The 19908-nt window shown below is 37.2% G+C and overlaps 1 protein-coding gene across 2 annotated transcripts; it reads left to right on the top strand.

Moving 5' to 3' along the window:
- ALG12 (ALG12 alpha-1,6-mannosyltransferase) lies at window positions 1-18816 on the top strand. 2 transcript variants are annotated; one of them, XR_007158264.2, is made up of 11 exons: window positions 1-143; window positions 3632-3821; window positions 3958-4090; window positions 4612-4785; window positions 6310-6504; window positions 7795-7898; window positions 8389-8612; window positions 9289-9458; window positions 9645-9720; window positions 13578-13911; window positions 14979-18816. XR_007158264.2 is itself a non-coding variant. In XM_048047957.2 (10 exons), exons 2-10 carry the CDS (start codon window positions 3657-3659, stop codon window positions 13807-13809), a joined length of 1473 nt encoding a protein of 490 aa, XP_047903914.1. In that variant the 5' UTR covers window positions 1-143; window positions 3632-3656; the 3' UTR covers window positions 13810-18816. The 2 variants fall into 2 exon arrangements, 1 of the variants encoding a protein (XP_047903914.1); XM_048047957.2 differs by having other exon boundaries at window positions 13578-18816.
- Window positions 18817-19908: the final 1092 nt, after the last annotated feature.

Here is a 19908-nt window from a genome sequence, read left to right as displayed (position 1 = left end):
ATTTCTGCACCTCGGTCGCTAACGTTTCAAGGAAAGAGAAGAGACCCGGAGCGCCCGGCGGGACCCGGGCGGCTGCAGGTGGCTCGGCTCGGCTCAGCTCAGCTCCGCACGCCGCTCCTGCCCGGCTGACGCGGCCGGCAGAGGTAGGTTGGTGCCCTTCGTGGCCGCTAGAGGGGGGTCGCATGCTTTGTGGATAGCTTTGGTGGTCGCCTAACGGCCGGTGGCTGGCCGGCCCGGTTCGGGTTGGGGGGGGGGATCGGTGGGTTGTTGTTTGTTGGTCGGTTTTGGAATCGGGAGCGTTCCGTGTGTCACTTCCTCAGTCTCAAAAGTTAACACTTTCTACACAACTATGCAGTACCTTCATAGCTGGTACTGTCACAGTCTTCATTTCTTGGCTCAAATTTCTCTTCTCTGTTGCTTTTTTTTCCTCTTACCAAGTCCCCAGACTCATGAGGAAACATATATAAATATATATAAAGTAGCAACTGTCATCTTTCTTCTTATAAAAGAAAAAAAAGCGATCCCAACAAGGCTTAAAGCTGACCTCTGAAGGAGGTCAGCTTTAAAGCAAAGTCGGAATAGCTATTAAAGTATAGCAATAACATGAAAATGGAAGATAATACAGCGTACATTTTATACAAGCTAGACCAAGCCAAAAGGGGAGGACCTTCTGTTGGGATGCTCTTGGTTCTGTTTGGATGCTTCCAGACAGAGCATGTGAGGGGGTGAAATGCAGCCTCTGCAGATGGATTCAGCATTCAGGTTGGCTGCCAAGCTCTTAACATAATTATCCCAAAGAGTGTCTGAAAAACATAAGTGAGCCAAGTATAATAGATTTTCATGAGAAGATTAGAAAGTCCATTCTTGAAACTAATGACACTTCCACAGAAAAAGTATTTAAAAAGTCTGTTTGGGGAAAAAAATGTTCTAGGCTTTTTTATGGGGAAAAAAAAAATTTACACCCAACTTAATTCCAGTAAGGGGTGAATTCCATGTGTTGAAAGTCTCTGCCTTTCAAGATTCAATCTTGAGGCAGACCTTTGGGATGCGTAGGGGAGGAGGGTGTAAGTACTGCTGTGTTGTGTAGCTCTGATTAAGATTCTTCAAAAGTTGTCAGAATGTTAATGATATGGAAATATTTGTATTTGCTTTCTGTATTCCTCTAACCTTTATTATTTGAAGTTTTTTGTTAAGTGAAATTCTGTTTTTGTATTTTTTTGGCATTTTAAAAATAAAAGCTGTAAATTGCATGCATTTTGTGTTTATGTAGGAAATTTATTCTAAACATCAAATTCGGCGTCTACTTGTCTGATAAATTTCACTTAAAATTCAAGCTTTGTCAACATCAATTTTTGACGGAACTGGTTATCTTGAGACTTGACAAGATCACTAAATTTGTTAGACTTTATCTCAGAAACCTAGGTGTTGTCTTCATGCTCTGTTTTCTAATCTTCTAGTGTGTTTCCCTTCAGGGAATTTCAGTATGTATAATGCATACAGTTATCTTGAAAATCTCTGAGTATGCTGGCAAGCTTGCTTACTTCAGGCGTATGCTAGGACTGAAGTCAAAAAGATTCATGGGGGAACGTTGTGAAAAACTGTGCATGGGATATGCAGCTTTACTGCCATTTAGAAGTAAGGGGTTGATTATGTGCTGATCAGTTAAAGACAGCAGTAGCAGTCTATACTAGTAACTTTTTTTTAAAGCAGATGTTGTAATTAAGAATGAAAAGATAAAGTTACTTGACACTTAGGACCCCAAAAATCCTTGTAAAAGGACCCAAAATGTCTGAAATGTTAAGCTGAGAATTTTCATTGAGGAAAACCCAGCTTGCTGCTGTGCTACATCTGCTTCACATGAAAGGCAAGTTGTTCAAATGCCCATTTTGCTGTATGGCCTGAGCTAGACTGATCCTTCAGTGTCCATTTTTCTCTTGGGTGGATTTGGCCAGAAATATGAGATGTCTCTGTATTTAATGGAAGAATTCAGCAAGAGAGCTTTCCAGAGGCAAGAATGTGAACAAGATGCACTGCACAGAGGCTTAAATCCTACCAAGCACTTCTCTAAGTGCTGCTGGTGGTAGTCCAATACTTCTTTTACTGCTGCTGTGGAAAAATGATTCTGTCTTAGCAAAACTCAATTTTATCCATCCCAGTGTTTGTTGTTGTTTTTGTTTTAAAATACTAGGCACAGGTTAAAAAGACTTTCTACTTCCTGGGATGTGGTGTTTACTTAGGCTCCTAACATTGCAAAACAATCCAAAAATTGTGAAGACCTACCACAGAACTCTGCCTTTGAGCCTCGGATTAGAGCTTCAGTTAGCAGTAGGAATTACAGGAAATAGAAAATTATTACATGATACATGTAGGAATATATATGTGTGTGTGTGTATGTATATATATAGTATAATATGTAGATACATACAGAATTTACAGGGATTACATAAGTTTCTGGATTAACTGGTTTTAGCTGTGGAAAGAAGGAACATCTACGTTGCTTTATCTCATTATTTTTACTAATGAGCAGGACCTATCAATTGAGGAAAAGGTAACTCTAGGAGGCAGTTGCTAAGCGATCCTAATAAATCTGCCAGCTATCTTACATCTGTTTGGTCTACCAAAACACAGAAGAAAACATCTCTAACCAAAATCCCAGTTGTACCTTAAAGGTTCTATGTTAAAAGTTTATTCTTGTTCTGTTCCCAGAGAAACAAGTAATAAACAAAATCTTGTCTCTTATTAAACTGTAAACTCAGAAAAGCGGGAAGCTTAAATTAATAGGAAATAGACTGCTGTGTTTTTGCTCAAAATGGACATGCAACAGAACTTTTTTCTGTTTTATAAACTGAAACTAGTAAAGATGAGCTGCATAATCATTAAAATACCTGTGCTTTATGTGCCCTTGACGTTGCCTAAAATACACCACAGATAATACCATAAGTATGGGTCACCATAGTGTTGCGAAACAAAGCACAGGGGACAGATGGCCTTTATTTCCAAGTAGGAGTGTGAAGGACTGGGTTCGGACGATACTGACACAGTTGTGGTGTGGGTGCCAAGGGGGGTTCATCCTTTTCTTGCTGATTCTAGATCTAGCCACTGGCAAGCTAGCAAACTCAAAAGTTCAAAGTACTCTGTTTTGAACAATTAATCATCCTCAAGCTTCTTCTCCCACGAACTTCAGAGTCCCAGACAAGAGAGATAGTATGTTCTAAAGATCGTGTGTAATTCCAGTGTGAGATTAAAGTGAGAGTAAATTACAAAGCTGTCTCTCCCACAAAACAGACATAAATGAGATGGTGCTCTTGGCAGTGGTGGCAGTATGGGGCACAAAGGGAAATATCTCCTTAAGTAGGGTCTGTGTTGTCTGATGTCTTGTAGATTGAAAATTAAGTCTTTGCACTTGCAGAAGATGGCACGAATCCTGAAATGCAGACTATGTTTTTGACTATCTATTTTACTCATTGAATGCATACAGAAATTGTGATACATGATTCAAATGATTCTTTGTTTAGACTTGTACAGTACTGTAGTACTTCTTCCTGTATGAACCAAGCTTATTGATCTTGTTTGTTTGTTTGCTTCACGATGTTTTATTAATGTATGGTCTTTTAATCTTCAATGATAATAGAATATATGCAAGTTTCAGTCCCAGGATGGCTCAGAAGAGGAACTCGAGTGGGCGGTCATTCCCACTATTGCTGCTGATGATTGTTGTGGCCTTTGTTCATTTAACTGTCTGTCCATTTACAAAAGTGGAGGAAAGCTTTAACCTACAGGCCATCCACGATGTTGTGTACCACCAGCTGGACTTGGATAAGGTGAGTTGAAAAGAAGGTGTTCTTTTGTGGAAGCTGTTAAAGCCTGCAACATCCTTCTTTATGCAACATGAATATGATTTATCCTGATTTTTTTTTTTCTGGTTTGTCTATCTTACTTATGTTTTCCCTTTTGCAGTATGACCATCATGAATTTCCTGGAGTTGTCCCAAGAACGTTTCTTGGACCAATTTTTATCGCTGCTCTTTCCAGCCCAGCTATATACGTACTTTCTCTGTTAAAAATGTCCAAGTTTTACTCCCAGCTGATAGGTATGAGAACTTAGTCCAGTAGTAAACATACATATATTCAAACTTGTTTTAATGTTTAACATTGTTGTAACAGTCAGTGTTTGGATCAGTGGTTAAAACTCTTTTCTGTAATGAGGGATTTTGGAAACTGTAGTTACTTAGAGCCAGCACAGCAATTCCACCTCTATCTTTTGGACTAATTAACAACACAGAGAAAGTTTTTGCTAACAGATGTCTAACAGTGTAGAAGAAGCAAATGTCTTCAGAGAATACATTCTCATGTATACTTGCGTAAATACTTCAGAAAATATTGTTTGACTTGGGCATAGAAGTATTGACCTCTGTGGAAAAGTATCAGGCAAATTAAAGGTGGGTTAAAATAAATAAATTGATGTGGGTAGGTTTTTTTTCCTCTTCTTTAGAGTGGCTTATATTGTGAGATCTTTTGTATTATTCGTAATAACTTCCCATTAGTTACATATTTGTCCATCAGGGATCAATCTGATATTACTCATATTTTCCCACTTTTATTTTTCTAATAGTCCGAGGAAGCTTGGGGCTCAGCGTGATTTACACGTTATGGAAGTTGCAGAAAGAAGTTAGAAAGCAGTTTGGAGCAACTACATCAACAGTCTTCTGTCTCATAACTGTTACTCAGTTTCATTTGATGTTTTACTGTACACGAACCCTTCCTAATGTGTTTGCACTTCCTTTTGGTAAGTATTTGCATAGAAAGAATTTTAAAATACAAAAAGATCTCAAATGTGTGGATAGTTAAAATATAGAAAAAAGTATGGTTAGACCAAATTTACATATAAATTTATATATATACACTTGGTTAAATGGTGTGATAATGAGGTGAGAAAACTTAAGCAATAGTGGCTTTTTCTTTTTTACTGTACATGACTTGCAGTGACTTGAATCTAGTTGTATTGAATCTGAATATACATGGAGTTTGTCAGAGTTTTGAGTACACATCTCTGCATAAAACAGGCATTGAAAAAGACAGTAGGTACACCTGCAATTCAAAAAAAAAAATCTGAACATAATCTACACAGGAAACAGCTTTCTCATGAGACTCTGTAACAGACTCACACAGTAAACTCTCCACCTTTCTCTTCTGGAGTTAAATGTAGCAGTTTGTACACTAAGAGACAGAAAAAAAAAATCAAGGTCAAAACCCTACCCTTACACATACAGGTTTTTCCCCAGAGATGACGAGAGGAAAGATTAACCGCATATGACAGATACTAGCTTAGTCACTTAATGCTTCAGTGGAAGTTGTTCAGCTAATAAAATCATGAGGTTGGTATAAGAACCTTTGTAGAGCAGAACTGAAAACAGTACAAAGAATGATTGAATTGTCAAATAACCATTGTATAGTAGCAGACTTTCCAGATCATTTTTGTAGATATTAGAAAATACAAGTTCATTTATGTGTTTGTGCTGTTACTATTTCACAAGTAATCAACAGGTATCGTTCTCTTGTATTTTGCTTAGGGTTCATGACTGCTTTACAGTGTAGTCAGTGTTATCATGTGATTTGAACTGCAAAAACGTAGAGGTAACTTCATCTGTGGAGACAGGGTGCATCTCTGGCTAACCATGCAAATGGACTAATAGTTCCTTCTCCCTCAGTGATCGTTTGTAGTCTTTCATATTTGAAATGGGTTCCAGTTCTCATTAATAGAGAATATGCTCATCCAATAGAAGAATCATAGAATAGCCGAGTTGGAAGGGACCCACAAGGATCATGGAGTCCAACTCCTGGGTCCCCCAGAGGTCCACCCAAAAAAAACAGAGCATGTGTCTGAGAGCATTGTCCAAACACTTGAACTCCAGCAGGCTCAGTGCCGTGACCACTTCCCTGGGGAGACAAACCTAACTCTTCAGCAGATATTGAGCAATAATAATTATGAGCCTTAGTTTGAAAGGCTTTTAGTACTCCCTTAAGTTTGAAGGAGGTGAGGATCAAAAGCTATTAAATGTACTATTTAGAAAGACTTGCCAGATGTTCCTTCACTGGTTATGCTTTTCCTACTTACGTAAGCATCAGCTATAGTATGTTGCTTGTTTTTCTAAGTCACGTTTCTGTGATGAGGAAGAATGTCTGGACCAGAAATAATAGAAAGACCAAGGTGGCAAGGGGTGGGAAGTTTGAGTAACAAGGTGCCTGTATTAATAAAAGTATTACCCTGTAGAAAACAAATAATTCAGACAGTTTTGTTTTATTTTTACAGTGCTGTTGGCATTGACATATTGGATACAGCAAAAGCAGAGGCCATTTGTTTGGTTCTCAGCTTTGGCAATTATAATCTTCAGATCAGAGCTTGCCATATTCTTAGGCCTCATGCTTCTGGTGACATTATTAACTAAAAGAGTCTCCGTTTTAAAGGTGCTTTCCCATGCTATTCCTGCTGGAATTTTTTGTTTGGGTAAGTATTTGCTTAAGGGAGAAAAAAAAAAAAAAAGCCACATACTAAATTTAGCAAAAGTCTGGAGATTTGCCTGTCTTCTCTGGTGACCTGGTCCTTGTGGCTTTTTTTTGTGTGATTCCATTTGCCAGTAACACCACAAACATAATTATTTCTTAGAATGTTTTGAGTGAGGAACTAATTGTGCACAGAGCAGTAGAAAGATACTATGACCTCTGCCTTTAGATGCTTATAGTATCTAAAGTCCTAGTCTTGAAAAATCTTGGATGTGTGTGTTTAGTATAGTATAATTAGTACCTGTCTGTAGTTCCAGGTGCATCATCAGCTGTAGTATCTGTTGCTGTGATGACAAGCTGAAACCTGGATAAAATAGAAGTGTGACAGACAGGGATACTGAGCAAGAGGGTTGTGGGGAGAGTCACAGTTCAGCTTTGTGGATGCTTAAGGTTTAAGAAAAGTCTCCTTTGTTTCCCTGTTTCTTTATTACATTAACTTGAACGGCTTAGGTGATTATTCACGATAGTTTGAGAAATTTTATTTCTACCCATCCACAGAAAGCTTGTGCACATAAGTAAGCTTTTCTGCCAGCCTACGTAATAAAAAATGCTGTCATTAGATGGCTGATGATGAACTCTGGTAGTGTGCTGTGCTTTCCACAGTAGAAACAATAAATGATCATTGCATGTGCGTTTGGAGGCACCTCATAGTGTAAGAAGCCCAATAGGAATTTCACTGGTACTCCCAATCTCACCTTGGCAAAGTTTGCAAATACCAGAGCAATTCTCACAGAGCTGAGTGGAGGAGATGGGACTGATGGATTTGCTGTTCTTTCTGTTTGCTTGCCTTTAATCCCTTATCATCATTCTTCCCTCCCACCTAATAAATAGTGACAGAATTTTTAACTTATCAGCTTTACAATAAAAATCCACTTAGTATCATTTGAAGTTAAAACATATTTCTTACCGTTCATTATACTTAATGCTCTAACATTCTTTTTAAAACAAACTTTAATTAAACCATTGTATTTCACACCTGGGATTGCAGTGGGGGAAAATCTCAAATCAGATTCTTATCTGACATACTTCTATTAAGACTTCCATTAAGAAGTGCCTCCCACTCCTGCATTTCCATGGCAAGACAGATATATTCAACCTACTCTGTGGCTTTGGGTGAGACTTACAGTGCATGTTCCAGTTTGTGTTATTCTTGTCAGTCAGTGTGCACTGTGGATGTGCTCGTTTGGTTTTCTCTGTTTCTTAGTTCACCCAGATTTGTATTTAATTCTTTCAGGGCTAACAGTGGCTGTGGATTCTCTATTCTGGAGACAACTTGTATGGCCTGAAGGGAAAGTGCTCTGGTATAATACAGTTTTAAACAAAAGTTCCAACTGGGGAGTATCCTTTGAAACATTGAGGGGAAAAAGATCTTCAACACTGTCAGCTAAAGCAAAGACCTGTTCCTGAGACTCAGTTTTGGTGTTGATGAAATACTTAATGAAAAGTTGAATTTATTTGAAGTGTATGAGGCAGTGTCTATTTCTTAGATATTTCCTTAAATTTAAACTTCTGTTGACTTTTTGCTTTTTCATGTTCTACCAGTATAAATCCAGGTTTCTTCCCTGTAATTTTTTGTTTCTTATCATTAGTGCTGTTTGATATACCTCCATTGGATGATATGAAAGTACCTAGACAACTGCTTTTATTTCTCAAAGAGTAAGGGAGTAAACCAAATCCCAAGTGATTTGTGGTATTCCAAAAATAATATCTGTGATATACAAAAAATCTACTGCATATTTGCAAAGTTTGTGTATGCTACTGGAAAGATTATATACTTTACTTCTTAGTGAAAGTATCCTTAACTCTCCCTCTCCTTTTCACCGTGAAGACCTCCCCCTTCTTGTGGTATTTCTATTCAGCCCTGCCTCGTGCTTTGGGATGCAGCATTATATTTGTACCTTTAGGTGCAGCAGAAAAGAGAACTCGGATATTACTTTTGCCAGCACTGGGCTTTATTTTCTTGTATTCTTTTCTCCCACACAAAGAGTTGCGTTTTATCATGTATACTTTCCCAGTCTTCAACATAGTGGCTGCTAAAGTATGCTCACGAATGTAAGTTTGAAATTACTTTTTTTCTTTCTGAAAATGTAAAAAAGAAGTAAAGCTGTTACTACTAATTTTATGCACTTCTTTCTGTCTTGGAGTCTGGGTTATCTTAAGATCTAGAGATGCTCTAGAAAAGAGGTCTTCATCATTGTACCCATGCTACTAGTGAGGGAAATGAAGAAAGAAAAGTGATAGGATTTGGAAGGATAATTTGGCAAGTCTGTGGCAGAGTCAAGAGCAGAGTTCTGACTTTTCTGTCATGCTCTTGCAATTCAGTTTATTTTATCCACCAGAGAAAAAGACATCCCAGGGTACTAGTGTGGTGTCAACATAACTTTCCTCAGAAGATAGTTTAATATACAAGTGGAGCTTATGAAACATGGAGTGTGTATTAAATAGTTAAACTTGGGTATACTGAGTAAACAAATTTAAGTTGAACTCTGAACTTCTTAGGAGGAGAATACATTTATAGCTAGAAGTTAAAAAAAACACAATTACCTAGCTTTACTGATAAGCTTTCAATAGCTTTATTAATGAGAATATTCAAATGTGTTTGTCACTAGAAGCTAGTCTTGTAGCAATTAATAGTAAATGCATTCCTTATACACAATTGTAATTAAGTTTGTACTGATCTTTGAAACAAAAGTAACAATTTAGTCTTATTTTTTTCCACTCTCAACAGCCTGAATAGCTACCGGAAGTCCTGGCTGTACAAACTTGGATCTTTTTTTGTTATAATGCATCTTGTAGTTAATGCTGCTTATTCAGGAACATCATTATATGTTTCACATTTCAATTATCCTGGAGGAGTAGCAATTCAGAAACTTCATGAGTTGGTACCTTCAACAGCAGGTATGTAAAGCTGTTTTGAGGTATGTTCACCTAATGTCAAATGTAACTTTACTGATAGTGTATCTTTATATATATTGGACATTGCTTCTTTGTACTGTTTTTGTGCATCTTTTCTGTTGCTATTCTGTTTATTTAATAATCTGAGTGTTCTTACAATAATTTTAAAATGTTTTTTCGTTTACGTAGAGGTCTCCGTTCATATTGATGTGGCTGCAGCACAAACAGGAGTCTCTCGGTTTCTAGAAATCAATTCAGATTGGAGGTATGTTATGAACGAGGTATTTTGAACTGAAGATAAGCATCTGCTTTTTTTCTTTATCTTTTTTTTTTTTTTAATATGCACAGGGGCAAGCATCACAAGATTAGTTTTTTTGTGCAGCATATTTATTTAGCCAGGTCAAGAACAATGCGAATCTTTAAAGAATTTGGATATATGCAGTGCTGCCACTTCAGGAGCTGATCACCGTAATGTTTTTGATTTGTATTGGTTATTTTTTATCTGAATAACAGAATCTTTAAAGATATCAGAACAGTGCAAAAAAGTACCTTACTAAATCCCCAATATCTTTAATACAGCTATGTTTGGTATTTCACTAGATTTTATGAAAAACAGAAGTAGAAGAACATTGTTCTTGGTAGAACAGCATATATAATTGTGGGGAGATCTCATTTTATTTGTTTTTAAGTGATGTGTTGCAGTGTGAGGCCTACCTGTGTATTAATATTCAAAGTCTATTTTTATATGGAACATCCTTCAAATAGATGGTATTGAAGTTGCTGTCATGTGGACTATGTCATGTGGTCACATTCATTAGCTCTGAGGGAGAGCAGTTGAGTGCTTTGTTACCATGAGCAGCAGTGATGTACACAAGCCATACTAAGAATCAGAATATTTAAACGAATAGTAGGGGACGTTTGTGGAATGGCGTTGTTTGCTTTTCAGGATGTATACCAAAAAAGACATCTTCCTGATCTTAGGCCTACCTTGTCAGCTGAAGTCAGGGTTTCTAATTTAAAATGTAATGTTAATGAGAAGCAAAAGCAGTACAAACAGATTTTGGATTTTGGTTAAGATGTACTCTGAACATGGAGTTTTCTTCCCAGTTAAGGTGTTCAGGATAAAATGAAGAAACATAGTTAATTTACTGGCATGTTTTGAGATTAAAAAGTATTCTGGAGTAAAGAGAAGAAAGGAAAACTGTGCTTCTGGGACAACTAGGAATCATTTAGCTTGCTATGCCTTATTTTCCGTACTTTCTTGTAAGGTCATGATGGTACTGACAGCCAAAAGCTGAATTTCTGTCATATTTACCAATCCAATGTTTATTTCAAATTTTTTTTTGCATCTTCAATCTAGAGAAGGTCTTAATACATGAACAGTCAGGAGGAGATATTAAATTATTAGAGTACAAGTGATCATGTATGATACCTAAAATGTTACATTCTGATTTTGAATATATATATATATATATATATATATACACACACTTATACTACTCTAAATGTGACTATAAATGCAACTTTGCTCTTAAAACAATGCGTAATTTCAATGGGCTTTTTCAGATGGCAAGGGTGTTTGTTTGTATGGCTTCTTTTTTTTCTTTTTTCTTCACTTTTTGCTTGCAAGGCTGTAGTGCAGTGGGATTGGAAAGCAAATGAATAATATCCCTGTCACTGATGCATGGTTCATAGTTTTGCAGCTATAGGGTAGTTTGTCTCTATCAGTTTTATCTTTCCCCATCATAAAAAGGCCTCAAGGGAGGGCTGATTCATCATAAAGTTTCACAAAAAAAGGGTCAGGCAAAACCTTCAACAGAGCATCATACATGGGACTACCACATTGTCTGACAGCACAATAGTGCATGGGTTAGTGGCACCAGCTGTCCATTTTCTCTTTATGTAAGTATGTGACAGTCTTTCAGATGGGTGAAAACTAACCTACCGTCTTCATAGACAGATTTATGGATGGAGTGGCTATGAAGACTGATGATTCATCAGGATAACTACAATCCACAAATAGAAGTGTCTTAAAAGTTAAAAGCTTTCAGTGGTGTGCTTAGATTAGATCTATATGCCTCAAGAAAAATTCAAGGGATCCATTATTTTTCTTCAAAGGGTGATTGAAAGAAGCTTGGTGCAGATTCTTACACAGAACAGGTGTTACAATCTTGTCTTCAATTAGTGCAGTCTCTTTGAACCAGGAATAAATATGCTATGTAAGCTTAAAGTATTAAAAAATAAAATTCAGAAATGCTTGCAGCCAGATGAAAGGCCTTTTATTTGCTGATGGGGAAAAAAATGCAAAATTAGTAGTTGGTTAAGCTGTTATGAAGTACATCATTCTTTTTGCCAGCTTGAACACACGTACCATCCTAACTGGCATTACGATCTTTTTGGAAATAGCAGATGAAATTAGTGTACAAGATTTTTAGAAGAAAGCACTTAGTGTGCAAGATCTAGTTCTGTGTTTAGCTAATAATCCACGCAAATCCTCCAGTTCACTGTAGAGTGCTTGTTGCTTTAAATACCTTAAATGTTAGTGACTTTGCTATCTCTGGGAATGCTGTAAAATTATGAAGTGAGGTTATTGTTTCCAGTTTTTCATAGAGAATTCTGGCAGGTGGGAAGCCAGGTCAAAAAAAAGTTCTGCCATGTCTAAGATGCAACCAGGATTTACTCGTAGGTGCATCTAAGAGTGGTTAGGGTTGGGATTGTACCACTTCAGTACCGGTGTCCACTGCTGTAACAAAAGCCACAGACTTGAATAAGTTACTTGTGAAATGTGTGGGAGGAGTCAGGTGCCTAAGAACAGGAGCTACAAAAGCTGGTGGAGAGTAGTTTGCAGAAAAGGGCAGCAGAAAGGGTGAAGAACTACACCACTCTTCACTTGGCTTACAAAGTATGAACACTCTGTATAGTTAGTTAGATACCTGAGACTGTCATGTCATAAACTAAAGGTAAGTAACCTTCGACTTAACCTCTGTCATCTGTACTGTTTCCCATCATTAGTACAGAATATCTTTTTGGAATATAGAGCAAGGATTCGAACACAGGTCTCGCACAAGAAATACAGAAAACTGTGGTCTATGGAGTGTTGTGGGCTGGACTTACTTTACTCTTTCCCCTTTTGAAGTTGTTTGATTGAGGAGACTATTAGGACTGCTGTGTCCAATATGAGCATCCTAACCCTTGGGCTATAAATTCCGCCTGCTTCTTGTATCTTCAGTGAATGAATAAATAACTGTTGCGAAATAGTGCAGTGTCTTCATGGGACAGTAAGCTCAAAATCTAGAAAATTAGGTTCATGCATCTCCGTGAGAAAGAAACTTCAGTTCAGTTCTGGGCTTAGATCAGACATAGTGACTGAACTTATACCTAAATTTTTCACATCCCTGCCAAATGCTTAAGTCACTTGGTTTCTCATCACTTAAAGTATCTCTACAGCTAGTCTGAATATAAACCCTTTCAATAAATAACTCAATGGACATGCTAGTTTGGAAATGCACTAGCTGCCTTTTATGTATGTGTTATATATTGTATTATATGTTTGTGTGTATATGTTTAATAACATCTACGTTAAGGTACTCAAACAAGTTTACAAAAGCTGACCCAAAAGTGACCTGCCTAAACACTTAGTAGATGAGGAAATTGAACAAATAACAATGCTGGGTTAACACTATAATTGCCGGGCTGTTCTTTCCTGCAGTGTTCAGGAAAGCCTTTTCCCTGCTCTTTTCTGGGGCTCCTACCTTAATGTTTCTATACCAGGAGAGGCTTCTGCTGAAGTGTTTCATAACTCTTTTGAAATTAAAAAAAAATAATAAAATTCTCATTCAAACCTGAGTTCTTGTAGAACAAAACTTAGAAATAAGTCCAAGGTTCTCTGCAGTCTTAAGTTTTGCTGCTTTTTCCACAGAACTCAGAGGACTAGCTGAGAAATTTTCTAGTAGTCCTGATTTGGATCATAGTAACAGCGGAAAGACTTGCCTGGAACAACTGGCTCCCTAAACTCGTCAAAAATAGTATTTTCTTTCCCAGTACTAATTGATTTTAAAAAGGGATATAACTGAGAATGTTGCGGTTGTACGAATGTAAATAAGCCTTCTATATTCTTTACAGGTATGACAAAAGAGAAGATGTTAAACCAGGAGACCAACTGATGTTTTCTTACACACACATACTGATGGAAACAAACCCTCTTCAAATATCACATTACAAGACAACCCACAGACCACTGGCGAATATACCTGGCATCAGTAAAATTGGGTTGAATCTTACTGCACTACCTCCTTTTACTTTAAACTTAAAGCCAAAATTAGTACTGTTGGAAAAACTTCCTCTATCATCCTGACTGTGAATTTTAAGTCTTTTGATGTAACTTTGCTGATGACTGAATAATGTATGACAACAGAAAATTGTCGTTCCAGCACTGCAATTCAGCTTCTGTGAAAAGGTACAGAAAATCTTTATACTTATTGGTATTCAGCTCCGTCCTCTTTCTTACATGAATAGTACAATGCATTCCTAGTCCATATATACTCAAATACCAAGTTAAATATTATTAGGTGTGTTTGAGAGAGGCTACCTCCAAGTTTAGTGCTATTAAATAAAACTTGTCTACTTGGTTTGGGTAGCTGTTTCATAATGCAGCACAGGTATGTCCTAATTGTCCTATATAAGATACATTATGGAACAGGATTGTGCTATGGCAATAATTTGATATGTAATCTACATGTGCAAAGATGCATTACTTGATATATCTGCTGGACTGTAACCCCCTTAGTTGTCAGATTGCCTGTGTGAAACTTGAATGATGTTATCAGCATAGGAAAGCCATATTCATTGTAGCTTCATCACAGTACCTAATTGTGCCCTGTGGGCTGCTAAACTAATTAAAGTGAAAGGTTCACCTAAAAAGCAGTTGGACCTCTTGGCAAGCACTGTCTTGTAACAGACCTGAGCATTAAAGGATGGTTATATTTATTCCAATACTTCATAAATAAGCAGTACAACTTGGATTTCACAGGAAACTTTTTTTAAATAGTATTTTCCTTTTGCTGCAGTATCTTAATTTGCAGTACAAAAGTTTACCTATGAAAATATGTAATCAAATAGACTTGAAGATGATAGGTGTTATTTTGTTTCTTTATTAAATAGTCCTTTTGGAATTAAAATGCTGTAACTTAGCATGTTCTGTAATCTCTTCTTTATTAGATGTCTCTGTTAGGGATGTCTGCCTAGATTGCAGAATAGAAGAAGTTAAGGGGTAAACTAAGGAAGAAAACTTAACATTTCAGTTAGGACCAGTTGTAATATGACAGGGACTCCACTAGTGTAAAAATTCAGTATTTGTGAAATAAGCATGGGCAGAAAGCTATTTGTTACTGACTGAGAACTCAACAGTAAAAAATTCTTATTGAATAACTTTTTTTCCACTCTTCAAGCATATTTCATTCAGGAACTACATTTACCTGCATTATGCTTCAGTTTTTAGGACTATGTTTTCTTTTTATCCTCTAGATTATGTATCAAGGAACTGATCTGGTGGGGTGGAGCCTGCTCCACTGTGGGTGGCTGTTGTGCAGGCTTCCTCACACTGAGATCTGGCAAAGGCGACCTGCAGAACTTGTTAGTCCAGTCCCTGGCTCCTCTTGAAATTGAAATCGTTGAAGTATTATCTATTTGACTTGTCTTTGGAAGAAAACTCAGCTTCCTTCAGAGCCAATTTGGACATCAAATAATTCACATGGTACAGAAGGAAGTAAATGTGCAAATAGCTGAGAACTTGGAACGCTGTGAAGGAAAACTTTTGAGTAAGGATGTAAGTCCTTATATGTTAAGCCTAATCATTTACTTTATATAACTCCCCCACAGCGTAAGCTGTAACTCGAGAACCTGAAGTGAAATTTATCGTGCCCAATGTGTAGAGAAATATCTGGCAGTGGTAGCAGTATGTACTACTGCTTGCAGCCTTGGTGCTGCTGAAGGTAACAGCTATGAGCTCAAATTGGCTTGTTTAGTGTGTGTATATATATGACTTATCTGTTGGGGGGAGAGAAAGGAAGATAAAAGTGCATATGTAAAGGCAGAAAAGAGATACTGAAGTGCAGTTTTGGACAGTCTCTAAAGTTTATTTAGGTCCTGTTACATCTTGAGCTATATATGTGGTTCTTGGAAAGTGCTTAGTTCTTCGCTCTGAAACCTGCCTGGGATTGTAGATCATGACCCATGCAGCACTGTAGCACCAGTGGCTGTATAACTGAGGTGACAGTGGGTACATGTAACCCCCTACAACCTAGGCTGGGAGTGTTACTGTAGCCCACACCCGGAATAAGAAGGGGGCACCTGCCAAACTGCAGCAAAGATTACTGCAGTTTTTCCCCAAAAGCTACTTTCAAAAAAAAAATAAAAAATAAAATAAAACCATCTCACCTCTCTTTTAAATGAATGCTCTCATCTGTATGTCTTGTTGCCTTTCTTTAAAGCGAGTAGCTTCCCTAAGTGACAGTTTTTCTCTTTTAATATAGATTAATGTCAGGATATTTGTATGGAAGAAAGCATGGGTTTAAGCCCCCTCAGATATAAGAGGGCATTAAGGAAGGTAAACACCAAGTTTGCTTTTAGGGGCTAGGGTTGGAAGAAGCCTTGAGTTACTACAGGTGCGGTACAGGAAAGAGACATGCTCTGAAACCTTAGTTGGAACTTACAAAGAGACTTCAACATAATAAATTTCTCATTACCATTCAAAAAACTCCTTTTGTCTCGATTGAGTCTTGGCTTAGATTATAGCTTTTCTTAATAATAAAAGGTGGAATGAAGTAAGCATATTCAAATAATTGAAGGTTGAAATAACCCAAACAAAGCAAAAAAAAAATAGTATGGTCCACCTGTAAGTTATGTTGTGATTGTGGCAGTTAAACACAGAATGGAGTTGTAAATAAAAGGCATTGAACATGTATAATGCTGCTGGAGAACAAGATTTTAGCATGTCTTATGAAATTCCCTGAAGGTCATCAAATGTTGTGTAACATCACATTTGAAGCTTGACTTAATTTCTTACAAGCAACATTTGTTCCATTAAGTAGCAAGGCTAACAAATGATTTGGGCACAAATGTCACAATGTTGTGTCACCAGGAGTGGCCCAGAGATGGTGGATAATCACTGTCTTGTACCATGAGGTTTAGGAGAGCCTGTGTAAAACTAAATAAAGTAGTTGCATATTGCGTGCAAAAAGTTGCAGGACTTGCTGGTAGAAGCTATTTGGATGATGAAAGTAAAATCAAGTTCAAAACAGGATTAAACAGCTCACTCTTCCATTACAAACTAAAAAGGATCAAGGAGTAACTTCCAGTTCGCAGATTCTCTTGAAGTATTTATAACTGGGGAAAAATACAGACTGTGTTTACCGTATACCTGTCCTATGTACCTGCTGTGGGTCTCAAGAGAGAATGCAGGGGTGAGGAGAAGTGGAGAATGGTTGTCCTGGATCAGACATAAAATATATTTATATGTTTACACTGAGAATGGTTGGAACCTGACTCAAGTTCTTTCCTTTACTATCCATGTCATTCAAGCCATCAGAATACAACATCAGTGCAACATAAGTGCATAATGTGTTTGGAAACAAACATCATGCTCCTTTTTCTACTCCATCCATGGTCCTGTCACACATCCCCTTGGTGAGACAGATTACATGTTTGGATGAACAAGATGGAGGATGTGCTATAGTTCACTGCTCTAGGACTATACCACTATTCCTAAGCACTTGTACTTCTTTCTGTAATGCTAAGGAGCCTGAAAGCTGATAATAAAGTTTATGGACTCCTTTACCTTATCTGTTTCAATGGGAGTGAGCGAGCGTGTGTTTCCCTTGCATCTAAGCACTCTTCCAGGTATAAGAGAAGCTACACAAAAGTCTAGTGCTGCCTTCCTCACTTTATTATGTTCATTCTTAAATTTGCCCCCCTGGAGAAGTTTCCTTGTAATTTAGTATTCTAAGAGTCTTTCTTTTACCAATGACTTCACTTTCTATTTGCAGGAAAAGAACAAAACCACAGACTGAGTTGTATCACCAGTGTCAGCAAGACTGTTTAGCCACAGCTTTCTCAGTTAGCTGGTTACATAATTAGTCTCAGCTATGTCTTAAAGTGAAATTTGTCACTATCTGCTTAACACACAACACAGAAGATTAGAATGGTGTTTGCAAAAGTTGCTGGTTCGGTGACAGAGAATACCCCACAGCAAAGATTTTCTTTGATTCAAATATGATTCCTATGCTTAGGTAAATGAAACGTTTTATATGCAACTTAAATCAACTCTTTAGATTACCATGAGCCATTACAACTACTTTTGGTTGTTCATTTAAGATAGCAAGGACAGTCAGGTTTTTTCTTCTTCTCCTGAAATTCCATATCTTACTGTCATGGGCAGTCTTTCAGAAATTCTGCTTTATTTCAGCTGCAACTGCTTTTGGTCCCATAGCAAGGCTTGATTTCTGTCCAGTTATGTCAAGTGTAAGGTACAAATGCTTTTGAAATGGAATCCCTCTTTTCCTTTAAAACTGTCAATTTAAATCCAAAGACTAAAAGAAGGTATTGGTTCATACAGAGGGGAAAAAAAAAAGGGCAAAAAAAAAAGCGAGGGGGTGGGGGGGAGTGGTAAGGACTGTTTAGGCATAGCTAGCTTTTGGAATCCAAGCTGATACTTAAGCTGGGGACATCACTGTGGTTGCCATTTCTGGTTGGTGTGTTCATTTTATGAAACAAGGCAGTTTTGGGTCAGTTTTGCCAGGAAGGTAAAGAATCACTCTTCCTTGTAGCTAAGAATAAAGCAAAGGATGAATGTACTTGTGGGAGGACTGAAATATTTGGTTTTAAGAAAAAAAATCTAAATCTGTAATTAGAAAGTGATATTCACTAATTACAGGTTTATTTTCCCTGGGTTTGGAAATACCTAAATGCAGTTTGTTACTGTCAGCTCTGTATAGTTATGAAAATAAATACTATTTTAAGGGACAGGTATTTCAACAACTGTACACATCTGCTTTGAGCTTGTCATTTCTATCTATGTTTTATTAATCACATCCTTATGCTACAATTAAACTGTTCTAGATTGAGATTTCTATTCTTTGTAAATTGAGAATAAATTCTTGGATGGTGGGGAGAAGCCACGAACATTCCTAGTAAATAGTCACTGGCCAAATTCTGCAGTCAAGCAGGTTACTTCATTTTTACTTGGGTAGGAAAAGAGGCCAAATGGAAGTGGCAGTATGGGAGGAGCATTATTCACAGGTTACTTGTGCATAATACATATATATATATATATGTATATCAATAAATACATTATACACCTTTGCAAGACTTGAGTTTTTTTTAAAAGACCATTACACATCTACTTCTTCCCCTTCCTACATTTAGTACTGCAAAATATTTCTTGCTGCAGTATGTAGTTAGTGGTTACACCTGCCTACTCTTAGAAGACACAGAAGCTATTAGATCCTTATAATGACATCTCTAGTACCATCTGCTCCAAATTTATTTCTGAAGTTGCTAATGTACTGAAATTAATGTTTAAATAAAGTTTGTGTCACCGTTGCAGATCCACCAAGTCATTATGCATTAGGGAACTATGCTGCTGCAGGGATTGATCCAGCAAAAAACTCAGCTTGACGAAAGCTCCCACTTAACAGAGCTTGCACTTTCTTGCTGTCTGGGAGAGTATGATGTAAAAATAAGGGAGTTTTCTAATAAAGTAGTTTCATCACAAATATTTAAAAAGTTGGAATATATGAAAGCTTAGCAATCACTAAGATTAAAAATAATCTCTATAAAGTAAAAATCAATACAAAACCCACACATACAACAACTTACCTCAATACTTTAATGAAAGCTTTCAGCACTGCCTTTGAAGTCATTCATTTCTCAAAGTCATTGCTTGAACTGGAGATGGAAATAGCTTGTATAGAAGAATCAAGACTTACATCCAAAAAATAGCAGCTTTGTGCTTTCAGTCTGTCCTGTTTTTATTTGAGAGATTCCATCTCTGGATTTTTTTTACACCTGTGTATTATCTTTTAAAAAGTTCTAACATAAGCTTAATATTCATTAATAACCAAGCTGATATTGAAACAGTACATTTTTAAGAGCTAATGCCCTTCAAAAAAGTAAATTGCACTTGCAAATGAAGTAGACTAAGTTTTCCTTCTTAAAATAGTCACTAGTTTTCATGCTTTCAGAAGTTTTGACAAAACCCATGACTATACAATTAAGTATCCCTAAGAAGGAGAAGATGCAAATTGAGGGCTATCTCAGAATGCAATTATTATTACAGCTTTCCACACAAGAGTAACACAGGAGCTGCAGTAAAGTCTGCTTTAAAGCACGGGAGCCAAGATACTCCTTTCCAGAGAACTGGGATTTTCAGGTAAGCTCCTGCTGGTATGACGTGGCT

This window comes from Anser cygnoides, chromosome 1 (assembly GCF_040182565.1).
Source record: "Anser cygnoides isolate HZ-2024a breed goose chromosome 1, Taihu_goose_T2T_genome, whole genome shotgun sequence".
Lineage (NCBI taxonomy): Eukaryota > Metazoa > Chordata > Aves > Anseriformes > Anatidae > Anser > Anser cygnoides.
Note: the sequence above shows the minus strand (reverse complement) of the source record. Positions and strands in the feature narration are given on the sequence as shown.

Bases quoted from the DNA above. Each gene is read 5' to 3' on its own strand.
- ALG12 (XM_048047957.2), top strand. From the start codon at position 3,657: ATGGCTCAGAAGAGGAACTCGAGTGGGCGGTCATTCCCACTATTGCTG. The intron at 8,613-9,288 runs GTAAGTTTGAAA...CACTCTCAACAG, and splicing joins GCTAAAGTATGCTCACGAAT to CCTGAATAGCTACCGGAAGT. The intron at 9,459-9,644 runs GTATGTAAAGCT...TCGTTTACGTAG, and splicing joins GTTGGTACCTTCAACAGCAG to AGGTCTCCGTTCATATTGAT.